The sequence below is a fragment of the Echinococcus granulosus genome (assembly GCF_000524195.1).
Source record: "Echinococcus granulosus chromosome Unknown EG_S00017, whole genome shotgun sequence".
Lineage (NCBI taxonomy): Eukaryota > Metazoa > Platyhelminthes > Cestoda > Cyclophyllidea > Taeniidae > Echinococcus > Echinococcus granulosus.
Window position 1 is genome coordinate 1101976 of NW_020170397.1, and position 11819 is coordinate 1113794.

Genomic DNA, 11819 nt, shown 5'->3' on the forward strand with positions numbered 1-11819 from the left:
ACTCAAACACAAAACTGACATGCAGCTAACTTCACCAATCTAGATGTCATGCTTTTGCATTTGTTCTCTCTATCTCGTGATTCTCATTTACCTGTTCAAGCAATTTAAGAAATAAAGCTTTCTCATACTTTTTTTGCTCACCAGCTAAGCAGTATTTTAACCACTATTCCACCACAGGATCATAAGTGCTGTCACGTACAACTACCTTTGAACTATCAAGGGAGGGAGTTGATTTTACATTGTGGGTGCTGACTAGTACTGTCAACTTCCGGTTCTTATGGTGGAGTGGTTACTGCGCTTCCAACCGCAGATTTGTTGGATTTCCCCATATACTTCATAGGAGAAACGTTTCAATGTGCGTCGAATCCTTTAGCAAAGGCATTTGCGGAAGTTTAAGTATAAAAAGATCCTAGAAGGAGTAAGTCGCAGGATTACAACATGTCGTCAATGCTTAGTGTATAGTAAAGATGTTGGCAGCTATCCCGATAAAAATACATTTCGTCAGTAATGGTTGTCCCCTAATGCTTATTGCAGAAATTTGCCTAATTAGAGGTTTAAATCAGCCCTGCATATTATACTTTGTACTAGGAGTGTACTCCTTGGTTAGATGCAGTCGTGGCACCCCGAGGCTTCTCTGAGGGCGAAAGAAGCAGTAGTACCTTGGCAGAGTATGCGTTGTTGACATACGGAAGGGATTGGGGCTACTGGCATAGCTGGAGGTCAGGCCGCCTGGTGAAAGTACAATGACGGAGCCCTAAGTAGTCTCCTTACCAAAATCGGGAGCTAAACAAGCAAACAGCTCATTGCGTATCTCCTCTGTCCCTTTAAGCGTCGCTCCTCGGTGCTCCCTTTGGTCAATCTCCCTCGTCAGACATCACTGCGTAATTGGTGCTGTAAGAAAAACACCCACGAACCAACCGCACCAGCGGTCGAATTTTCGTGAAGCAGAGAAGATACTTGACCGCAGCGTCACTGATCCCCCTCGACAATTCTACTGGATGTGGATTTGTCTTGTATAGGGACTAGATACGGAGGTGGGGAAATGTGCTGACCATCACGCGTGTCCATAACTAATCGTAAAAACACTGGCGCAAAATCAAATTCATGTAATCAAGGCGGTATTTAACAGTTCTGTGAGATTGGAATTTTTCTTCGATTCGTCCTTGCCACTGTTCTCACTTTAGCGCTTCCCAGCCATATCTATCTGAGTTCCGTCCATGTAGTGGAGAGGTGGAGAAGGCATCGTGTGTTCACTTCATTGGTATCCTCATGCGGACACGGCAGACAGCTCCGTAGCAAGCTTTTCTAGATGGCTCACGGCTAGTATCGCTTCATTTGTTACTAGCTTTCCTGAAGAACACGAAACTGTGATGGTTGCTAAGGCCAGACGTCATTCTCAGCCATACTGTTATGGGTTGTCACCAGTTCCCCCATCCGCAGCATATCCGTTCCATCCTCCCCGCTAAGGTTTATCACCTAGTAGTAGGAAACAGGATAGATGTCCTTTGAGACCGAATTTGCTTTCGGCTGCCACCAATTAAGTGCCCCAAGTCTTCCTTGAAGACGTAAGAAGAAATGATAGTGGGGTAGAATATGTATTGTCAACATACAGTAGGGTTTGGAAGGCCAGGCTGGTCGTGGGCAGTACAATGACGGCGCCCTTAAATGGCCTGTTACCAAAACCGAGAGTTAGGCATACAATTAAAGCATTACATGGTAAATCGACTAGCAGTTCCTACATTGTTATTAAGCATCGAGTTTACTAATGGAAAATGAATCTCAGTCTAATGTTATCCTCTTTTTACCTCCAATAAAACAACTTTATCTCTTGATTCCAGCGGATTTCAGCTTATGTGGAAAACTTCGAAAATCGCAAAGCTATGCCAAAATAGACATAGGCCTTTTGTACTACTTGATGTACCCGCTTAAGGCTGCATGTCACTTGGATCCACCATTGATTCATGTGTCTAGAGGTCTTGACAGAAAAGCCAATGCAATAATCTCATCACTGCCCCTTACCACCTTGCGCCATAGAAGCAACATTTACAGCGTGAAGTCGCAGCCTTCAGCGAGCTTACATCTCCAAGTAGAGGCGCATAAGCTTATTTGGGAAGATTTCCATGGCCAAACTGAGGGGCAGATAAACAATGAGAAGATACATGTAGGTATTTTGGCTGAATGGTCGACCGAAGAGGAGGAGGGCGAAGAAGCAAGTGGTAAGAACGAATGAATGGTATGGCTAGTTTTCGCGTCACCTTGGATGCGAAACGTTGAAGGTAAGTTGGGACGACAAAGCAAATGACTAACTCTATTGCTTTCGATGACTTATTATCAACTAGTTGCCTAGAAATTAGGAACCCGAACTTTCACTTGTTCATAGGAGAGATCGAGAACGTGAAAACGCCAAACTAATTCCCATGTAGTTTATGTAATATAAATAAGGAAAATTCGTCGAAAGAAATGGCGGAGGACTGGATACGCTCCCGAGTATTTTCGCAGTATTTGGTTTTAAAATTTGGGGGATCCTTTGCAGTTACATGATGGTCTCGCTACGTCTTTTGGGCTACAAGAGGCCGAGTCCGAGAACTAAAGCATTGTCATTAATATCCAAAGATGCCACATCTCCCCACTTTTCTTTCTATAGTTCACTCTCGAACAATGCGTTATGTTTGCAGCAAACTTATTTTCTCGCCCAGAGAGTACAAAACTAGCGACAGATCGGCGAGACCACGGATCTACGCCGCGGTCAGTTATTGGTTTAGTGGGACAGATGCTATTCCACAACAAGCAATGCATAAAAGTAGGAATGCAAAGAATGCTTGTTGCATATGACGGTAAGCAACGAAATATCCTATTTTTGATATGTGGATCTATGGCAAAGTGAGATGCGCATTAACTGTACTAATATGCTTTAGTTTTCACAAAAAGGTAAAATAAATGCCTAATGAGTGACGATAAATTAAGGATTAATGCCGAAATAAAAATGCATTTCGTACTGGACTTTGACAAATCCGATTTTATAAATCCCAAGAAATAATCGCTTGAATGATAAACTAGAGTTTGATTTACAATTCGCTATTAGGCTACATGGTTTGGAGTTTAGCTTGAGAGAATTGTTTATTTTACCTGTATTTGTCCTTATTATTTTGTTTTAACCGACGCGCGCTTTCGTTATTTGCTTGCCTCTGCGGCGTTTTGCATGATGGGTGGTGCGAAGAGGGGTGATCAACTGGGCTTCGTGGAAAACTTCTGTCTCAGCGGTGCTGCGGCTGTTATAGCTAAAACTGCTGCCGCCCCGATTGAGAGGGTTAAGCTCCTAGTTCAGAACCAGGGTGAGATGCTTAAGTTGGGCACGCTGGACAGACCCTACAATGGTGTCATCGATTGTACTATTCGCACTTTCAAGACCGAAGGTGTGTCGTATTTGGTTCTAAAGCATATTTGTAGGCCTTTTGCCCTTCTGGCGAGGCAATTTACCGAATTGCCTGCGTTACTTCCCCACCCAGGCTCTTAACTTTGCCTTCAAGGATAAGGTTAAGGCCACAATAAAGCCGCAGAAAGACGATCCCTATGCCGTTGCATTCACGAAGAATGTTGTTAGTGGAGGCATTGCCGGTGCCCTTTCGCTCGTCTTCGTGTACTCACTGGACTACTGTCGAACTCGTCTCGCGAGCGACACCAAGTCCGCGAAGAAGGGGGCTGCGCGTCAGTATGATGGCATGATTGATGTCTATAAGTAAGTCATTTATGCGTTTCATCCCTCGATTTACTCAGAAAGACGTGGAAAACGGATGGTATTGTTGGTTTGTACCGTGGTTTTGTTATCTCATGCATTGGTATCATGGTGTACCGTGGTTTCTACTTTGGTCTCTACGATACTATCAAGCCCATTTTCCTCGGTGAGGATGCCGGTGTTACTATTAGCTTCATTTTGGGTTACGGTGTCACTGTGACGGCCGGACTCCTTTCCTACCCGATTGACACGATTCGCCGGCGTATGATGATGACATCAGGTGAGATCGTTTTGATCCACGTAACTTTTCTTAGGTGCCGCTGTTAAATACAAGGGCTCTCTGGATTGTGCCGTGTCAATTATGAGAGACGAAGGGCCCATGTCTCTGATGCGCGGAGCGGGAGCCAACATCCTTCGTGGGGTCGCGGGGGCTGGTGTACTTGCTGGTTTTGACAAGTTCAAGCAAGTCTACGTCTCCTACCGGCTTGGGAAACCGGTGGCATAATTACACTGTAGGGGATCACAATACTAGAGTAGGTTTGCCTTGTGGTCGTTGTCGCTAGCCTCTTGTAATATAGCCTTACGAAAATGTGACTGCAATTCTGTACTCATGAGACTCGTCGGATGTAGTAATAGAGTAGTATTGATCATTTTCGTCTTGGTGAAGCGGGTTTTGTTGATTCGGGGGGGGGGGGGGTGGACGACACTTCGTGTAGTTGTGCTGCCTGTGCGGATGTGGCTTCCCCGTTGTGGTTCGGTGCCTTCATGCTCATGTTGGCTGGTGCCGTTGGTCGCGTGTTTTCTACAGTTTGGGGCCGGGAGTGTTGGTGTGTGCGGGTTCATTCGCTCCCAGCATCTCCTCTGCAGGTGTCTGGTCGACGATTTTCGCTCTGTGCATAGCTTTCTCCCACATCGTTCTTATGCATGTATGACCACCCTGGGCCGTTGGTGTGGGGGTTAGCCACCCTAGTCGCGGGCTCTTACTTCCTAACATTTGCATCCAGAAAGGAAATTGCGCATTACGCAAGGGTGGAAGTAAGTTTTTATGCTCCCCCATGCTTGGGGTCGTCTGGCGTCACTGAAGTTACCTAATAAATTGTGCAGACGTAGAGGAGCCGCTGGGACAGGATCGGGAGATGTGTGGTCTCACACCCTGGGTGAATGGTTGCAATCGCTCGAGGGCTGCATCATTAGTAGGTGGTATCCAAATCCAAGCGTCTGGGGTTACTCAGGCGGCGGGGGTGCTACTTTTGTCGCCGCTGAGACAGCGTCCCTTAGCCGACGGTTTGTGCCACTCCAAGCTCGTGGCGGACGGTGATAGTTTAGGTCTTGCTGACTGCTTAGGCTTCCGGTCTCGTGCTTGGTCCCCGCTCTCCCATTCGCCTGCGCCGCAGTGTTTGTGCCATTTAAAGCTGGTAACCGCAGATTTTAAGCACCAATTTTGTACTTCAGGGATTGTTGTGTCTAATGACTGGAAGTGGTCTAACACCTCTCTACTGAAAGCTGGCCACTGCCAGTTTCTACCATACGTTCTGTTTTGAGGAGCCAATGAAACATCTAAGGCTAGTCATCCTTGTTTCTATCTCACTCCCCTCGCCTAGTTTATTTGGCATGTGATTATGTGGCTGTTTACCACCTGGTAAAGGTGGTGCACCTTCACTGGGTCTCAGAGGAATATCGCTCGGAGAATACGGCGGATAAAGATGGGGCCGCGAGTAAGGAATAGGTAGTATCTCCCTTCCTCCTCTCCATCCCTAATAAATGGAAAATCACTTTACGAGTCAATTTTGGTACTAAAAATTGAGCCTCCCATTAAACTAGGAAGTGAACATTCACGAATGATTTCAGCAATAAAACAAGATTTTGTACGAACAATGGAGAGCTTTGGAGGAATTCTCCGAAGTTTCATTCATTTCCGCGTTAGCTTTAAAGAAGGCGATTGTTTATCCCTTGTGAAGCTGAAAAAATCGGTGATGTCGAATCTGCGTCTTTGCTGAGGGCGTGCTGACTGCGTTGCATTCATTCCAGGGGAGAATCGTACCTGCTACCTACTTAGTTGTCGACGAGCTTCCACTCCCAGTTTGGCCTTAATATGTGCACCATTTCATGAGCATTTGTTGGTTAATTTTATCGGTCAGTAGTCCACTCCATCATTCCATTTACTCAGTTATCTGATGTGGTTAACAAAGGTAACTCAGTCGTCATGTGAGAAAATGACCGGCTGGATGCCGCTTTAACAGCTCCGCTCCCATTGGCAAGAGAATCAGTGTTTGCACTTTACGCGTGAGCTTGGGTCCCGTCGGGTTCTTCAACAGTGAAGTTGGCATGTCAAGCCTTCAATACTGAGGTTTTGTTCACCAATCAGCATGAGTACGCTAGAAGCATGGCGACTGTTTTCATGCTGTAAATGTGAGGCCTATGTCGTTCCCACATCCCGATTAATCTAAACTGTCTCTATTTTATCATGGGTCCTTCCATACCTCGAAACAGCGATCATGCAGCTCGATAAGTTTCATTTGGACGCCCAAAAATCCAACGCAAAACTGTGTTGATGTCAACTCGATAGATGGCGGAATGAAATAGGTGGAAACGATAACTTGGTGTCCTTTACTGGCCTTTACGAGGATAGTCCTTGAGCTTGAAGCGCTTGTGATTCAGTACTCAGGGCGTTATTCCCGTACAATGGGGTCAGAAAACTTATCTGTCACTAGCGAATGTAAAAGGATTAAAAAGGCGCAATCAATCAAAGCGTGAAATCAAATTGCAAAGATGCCTTTTCGTCATTCAGTGCCCTAACAGTACGTGCTTCTGGAGCCGAAATAAGCACGGCTATACCAAGGTGAAACTTGAGCAGTGAGAGCTACTAACTTTAGTAAAGGCTCTACTGAACATGTAACCAAAAAAATGTTTATGGGTAGCCGGGTCACCTAACATGCTGTGAGGCTGACCTCTAGGTCACGGTTCCGGGAGCGGCCACGCTGAGTTAACAACCGCTCCCAATGCAGGGGACCACGGATCGCAGTTCGTTTTGGCCTGAAAGTTCTCTGTGAGTGCGGAATAGGGACTACAGGCAGGAATGGTGCCGACACACGAGGATGGAGCCAAATTGTCACACCCATAAGTGATGTCACCAATTGCCAAGCCATTCCGCATTTGAACTTCAAGGCGTAACCTGATTGATTTTGCGGTGTGAGGGTAGTGACATTTGTTACAAGCTAAACTCGTCTCTTGGATTTAAACTACCTCTGTTAGTTTTCACTATTTTATTTTTGCTGCACACTTCAGTTCAGACTTATCACAGAAAAGGTTAAATACACATTACTCCATGACCCGTTTAGCGGTTGCGTGGTCTTTGAGTCACAGTCTAGCCTCCACACCCACACTGCAGACTTTGCGATTGATCAGCGAAACCTAAGGGTGGTTATGATTTCAATTTTCAGTCGTAACGAATAGCAAAACCACTCACTGTCGAAGTAACCTCTAATTTGCTGAGAAGCACAAGACAAAACACTTCTAGGCTAATTATCATCTTATATTTATCACGAGTGAATGCTACTGGAACTCCACTTAGCCGTTGCCACGTCTTATGCATGAAAACGTGGAGGCAGCGCTTTCGCTCCAGCTTCTGCATGAATGCTGTGACCGAGAGTGCGCCGCCTGCTTGCGCGTGCGCGCGATCGTCGGCGCACGAAGGCGTCGGCTGATCGATTTGCCGACCCGTTGTTTCGGTAGGGTATGCGCAACAACCCATCAGTTAACAGCACGATTTATACTAAAACCAACTACAGTTGCATAGTCTAGTTGGCAGGATGACGAATGCTCCATGCCTCCAACCAAGAAACGGAAACACACTGATTCAGCGTTTGATGTTAGGGTAAGACTGACCTGATAAACGAATCCTGATGGTTTCATGAAAGAACAAGGAAAGTGTAAAGTCAAAAGTACCAATGGTGCGCTGGTGGAAAAAAATGATCAAAGTGACAGAGGTATTTCCTAAACACGATTTGAAAGGGCTTCTGTGAAAAATAGGCAATCCTTAGGTCATGCGCGAATAACAATGGTGTAAAAATCTTCAAATGCCTATTGAGTCATCTGAATCTTCCCACTGGATCGGTTTGAATCGAAATACAATCTAACAGTAATTCCTGCGCTTAAACGCACTAATGATTTTGACTGACGTACTTGTAACATCACTGTCAAATCATTTTTAGAGAAAAGTAGCGCGCAATTTCAACACTAAGATCTAGTAAAACTTCTTGTCAGCTTCGTCATTGTAAAGCGCTGGACCTCATAACTTAGCAATAAACAGTTAAGGTGGTTCCAGCATAAGATAATTAGTTGATTTTGGTTCAGGCACTTTAAGAAAGGAATTGTCTGGGTAATATTCCAAATAGATTCCAATATATGACCCGATTGAATGTGAAGATACAGTGTAACTGAGGCATCGAATGGGGCGAACCCCAGGACAGCATGATAGTAAAAACTGCGCGAACACTTGCAGAAATTTTGTAAAGATTTGGCATCTGCCACAATGCACATTTAGTCATGTGACTTATTTTAACTCCACAAGTGCGTCATCCCAGCCGAAATTAGGTGTTTAGATGAAAGCTAGAGTACAAATAAATGCAGTAACTTGATATTTTACCCAAATGTGCGCCTGCTCTGGAGTTTGTACCACGTTCTCCAACGTGGACTTTAGGGGATACTAATTGTAATACGATAGTGGTTTATCCCTCGGTTCTGGTGAGGCGCCACTTTGTACTTTGAATTAGCCTTCTTGTACCTCGCTGGGTGGGCTGGCCTTTTGGGCCATGCCAATAGCCCGGACACCTTCTCCGTGCTGAATATATATATTCTGCACGAGTATTGTGTCTTCTTTCGCATTCAGGGAGTCCCGGAACGTTACACTAATAGTCTCCTAGGCCTTCCGTGCAGTGCCAACGCATGTTACCCTATAATGTTTTGGCCTAGTGCTGTATTAAGAAAGTTAGGGGGCTACGGAGATGTAAGACACAAAAATATGAAAATACCTTCAGAAATATTTTACGAAGAGTAGGTTATAAAAATGACGGGCAATCAAATAAGCAAGCCCAAGTTATTCAGTGATTATTTCAGTAAACGCAAAAACAACTGCCTTTAAACTTTTTTTCTCATATTTTAACAAATTCAGGTGTTAAAACTTAGTAAAGGTATCCGGAAAACAGAAACTGAAATTATAAGAAAGCATTTTAAGTAAAGTCACTAAGGGGTACACTATTTCATAGCCTCAGAAACATCACTTTCCTGAAAAGCGCATTTTTACGAAAAGAAGCAATTTTGTTGAAATGTATTCCTTGTGCTAGCCCCGTCAGTGCAGTGCCGCCTTTTCTTCAAAAGTCAAGGACGGTGTATCTCTTCGCTGCCCTTTCGTTGTCTAAGGAGATGGATCCCCAAATTATTGACGACATTGCAACTTCTGTATCTAAATGGTCTATGTATCCTTATTTTGACATCGCCCACTATACACTTATGAGCACTGCTGTGAGAGAAGATATTCCCCAGTCTGGTAGGTCAACTTTGTCATTTGCTTCAGTTTTTGTTTTCGGATGCTCAATTTTAGGACTTTCTGCGCTTGCATATTCGTGCAGTAGTTAAATGAAGAATTTTGGTTATTGCTAGGACAAAATTTATTAAACACCTACTTTTCTCCGGTAGTTAATACATATTGACATATGATCTTGGATGTATTATCAGTTGGGAAAATTGGTTTTAATGTACTTTTTAGATGAATTTCCCCTGTAGTTGTTTGCTTTTTTCCCATGTTAGGCTCTGGTGCCTTTTCCCGAAAGCACCCATTCGCCTGCTGGTTTGCAACCATGCTCATGTGCTTCGGCGGTGCCATCCTCGGTAACTTTATCCTCGGAGAGCCGATTTTTTCCTGCTTTGATGACCATCGCGCCGTGCTTACCGCTACAGCTGTCTGGTAGCCCTCATTTTCTGCTTCCCTTACCCTTATTTCTCCTCTCCTCTAGGTACCTAATCAACTACTCGCCTTTTGACGTGGTCTACAAAATCTATTCACTTTTTTCTGTCCGTCTGCTCGTCTGTGCCATGAAGGAGGTGCAGCGATCGAAGAAAATCTCCCTTGGTGTCTCTCATGCCTACCATGACTACCCACACAGCGCTGTTACCTGCATTCTGGTCGGCCTCCTCAAAGGTACGCATATCACTTAATCTTTCTCAAAGAGTGCGCCATCTTCTAGGTACTGGTAGTTCATTCATGCGAAGCATTGCTGCTCTCGCCACTGGTGTGTGGAGACCTAAATCCGTTGAGTTTCTAGTCTGCTCGTAGTAAGTAATCCGCACCCTCTCCCTTCCCCTTTTTAAATACACCCCCCTCCCCCATTCCCACGTCCCAGATAAACGGTAGTAAAGGGCATAGCCTAGTCCAGTTGCTCATTACCTGGTGTTCCGGTCATCACTGTTCCCATATTTCACGTTAAATTAATGTGTGGTTTTAAATGGGTTGTTTCTACTCATGTCGGTTCTTTGCTACTTCATGCATTTAATTCATACGGCTAGTCAGTCCGTTGGACCAACTGATTTGTCATGTCACCAGGATATCAAATTTTCTCCGACGGCATGATTAAATAAGCTGATAGGAGTGGGTAACCTATGTATATGTGCATGTAATTTCTTAAGAAAGTATACACATATAATGTTGGTGAACTTCGTGCTTATCTTTTATCACTGTGGAAGATACTACTTTGTGTGGCGTTTAGCGTGACATTTAGGTATATTTAACACCAAAATCGCACCATCCAACCAGAGTTATGAAGGGTTTTCGTCTATGATGGAACGATAAGTGTAAAAGCCGTTTGCTCGTTCTTCCTGAATCCACGAAGAGCTACGGGGGATTGGTGCACTTATGCAGCCACTTTTTGAACGAATATGAAGAACGACATAAGTGTAAAGAGAGATTGTGATGGCTTGAGAATCATGCGTATGCGTGAATTTGCGCATGTGTCGGCTGAACAAACCACCTCTGCTTGTATAATTCAACAGGTACAGGTTATTTGGAAATGAAGATATTCGCCAGACTTGTGCGCGGTGTCTGGCTGCCTGCGTCGACCGAATTTCTTCATCCTAGTTTGTAAGTGGTCCTTTCCTCTGCTATCATTATGGCGTCCAGACCGTGCGATGTCATGAAAGCATGTCTTATCGAGCCCCCCGATAGTGCTAGATCGGTCTACTTACTCTGCGTTCCGTTTGCAAATGGCGCGTGCACTGTAGGCAGGAGTTTATATCGCGAGTCGCATGAGAAGCTGTCTTTCGTACGATTTGACGTCTTAGTCGTTCGTTAGGGCATGCTCTCATTCACTCCCCCTTGTCTTCTCTTTCTGCAACTACTCATGATCTCTTCCTTGTTACTTCCCTAAGCACGACCAAAATCTCGCTTCTCTCTGCAATCGTCTTCTACTATGATCTCCTGGACCTGATCCCCCTTTCTCGACATCAGCTCTTTCTCGCTGTTGTTGGGGTTCTTGTCTACATGCGGTAATTACTAGTAACCATAATTTTCCAATTCATTTAAACTCTTCATTGTCGTGAATTTGCCCTAGCATCTCTCAACTAGACGGCATCAACCTCACTGCTACAGACGGATATTTCTGGCTTATAGGGCTCTGTGGATCTACTCTGGCCCGGTTATAGCTAACCTATTGCCTTTACCGTTTTAGGGTTGCCATGCTCTGCCTTGGTCTAAAGGATCCCTTCGCTCCTATCCAAAACCTTATCTGCACAATTTTTTTTGGCGGTGTCGTTGATGCTCTAAAAGCGGCCGTGACCCGTCGCAAGAGCGATGACTCATCTGAGACAGTAGCGACCAATCCAAATGTTATCGCACCCAATACAGGCGTGGGAGTTCCCCAAGACGGCTACAGTGGGTCGTCAGGCGGTGGGGGTGTCAAAGAGAGCTCTGGTGCGACGATACTTCGTCGGAATAACCCACCAAATGCGCCCCACAATGCAGATAAGAAGAGGGACTGAAGAAAGCTGTCCTTTCCCCTTCCCTATATTACTTCATCCTCCCATCAATCTTCTCACT

At 45.0% G+C, this 11819-nt stretch overlaps 2 protein-coding genes across 2 annotated transcripts; both read left to right on the forward strand. All coding sequences in view use genetic code 11, as the record gives it.

The window, feature by feature from the left end:
- Positions 1-3202: 3202 nt before the first annotated feature.
- EGR_03392 (ADP,ATP carrier protein 2) lies at positions 3203-5459 on the forward strand (the record flags this gene model as incomplete). The annotated part of the gene is made up of 7 exons (XM_024492641.1): positions 3203-3413; positions 3448-3736; positions 3775-4013; positions 4048-4229; positions 4542-4689; positions 4838-5128; positions 5335-5459. The coding sequence occupies 7 exons, from the start codon at positions 3203-3205 to the stop codon at positions 5457-5459; spliced, it is 1485 nt and encodes a 494-aa protein (XP_024353042.1).
- A 1860-nt stretch (positions 5460-7319) lies between these two features.
- On the forward strand, positions 7320-11761 carry EGR_03393 (Trimeric intracellular cation channel type B-A; the record flags this gene model as incomplete). The annotated part of the gene is made up of 7 exons (XM_024492642.1): positions 7320-7466; positions 9110-9278; positions 9539-9695; positions 9745-9929; positions 10778-10865; positions 11153-11269; positions 11452-11761. 7 exons carry the CDS (start codon positions 7320-7322, stop codon positions 11759-11761), a joined length of 1173 nt encoding a protein of 390 aa, XP_024353043.1.
- Between the last annotated feature and the right edge of the window lie 58 nt (positions 11762-11819).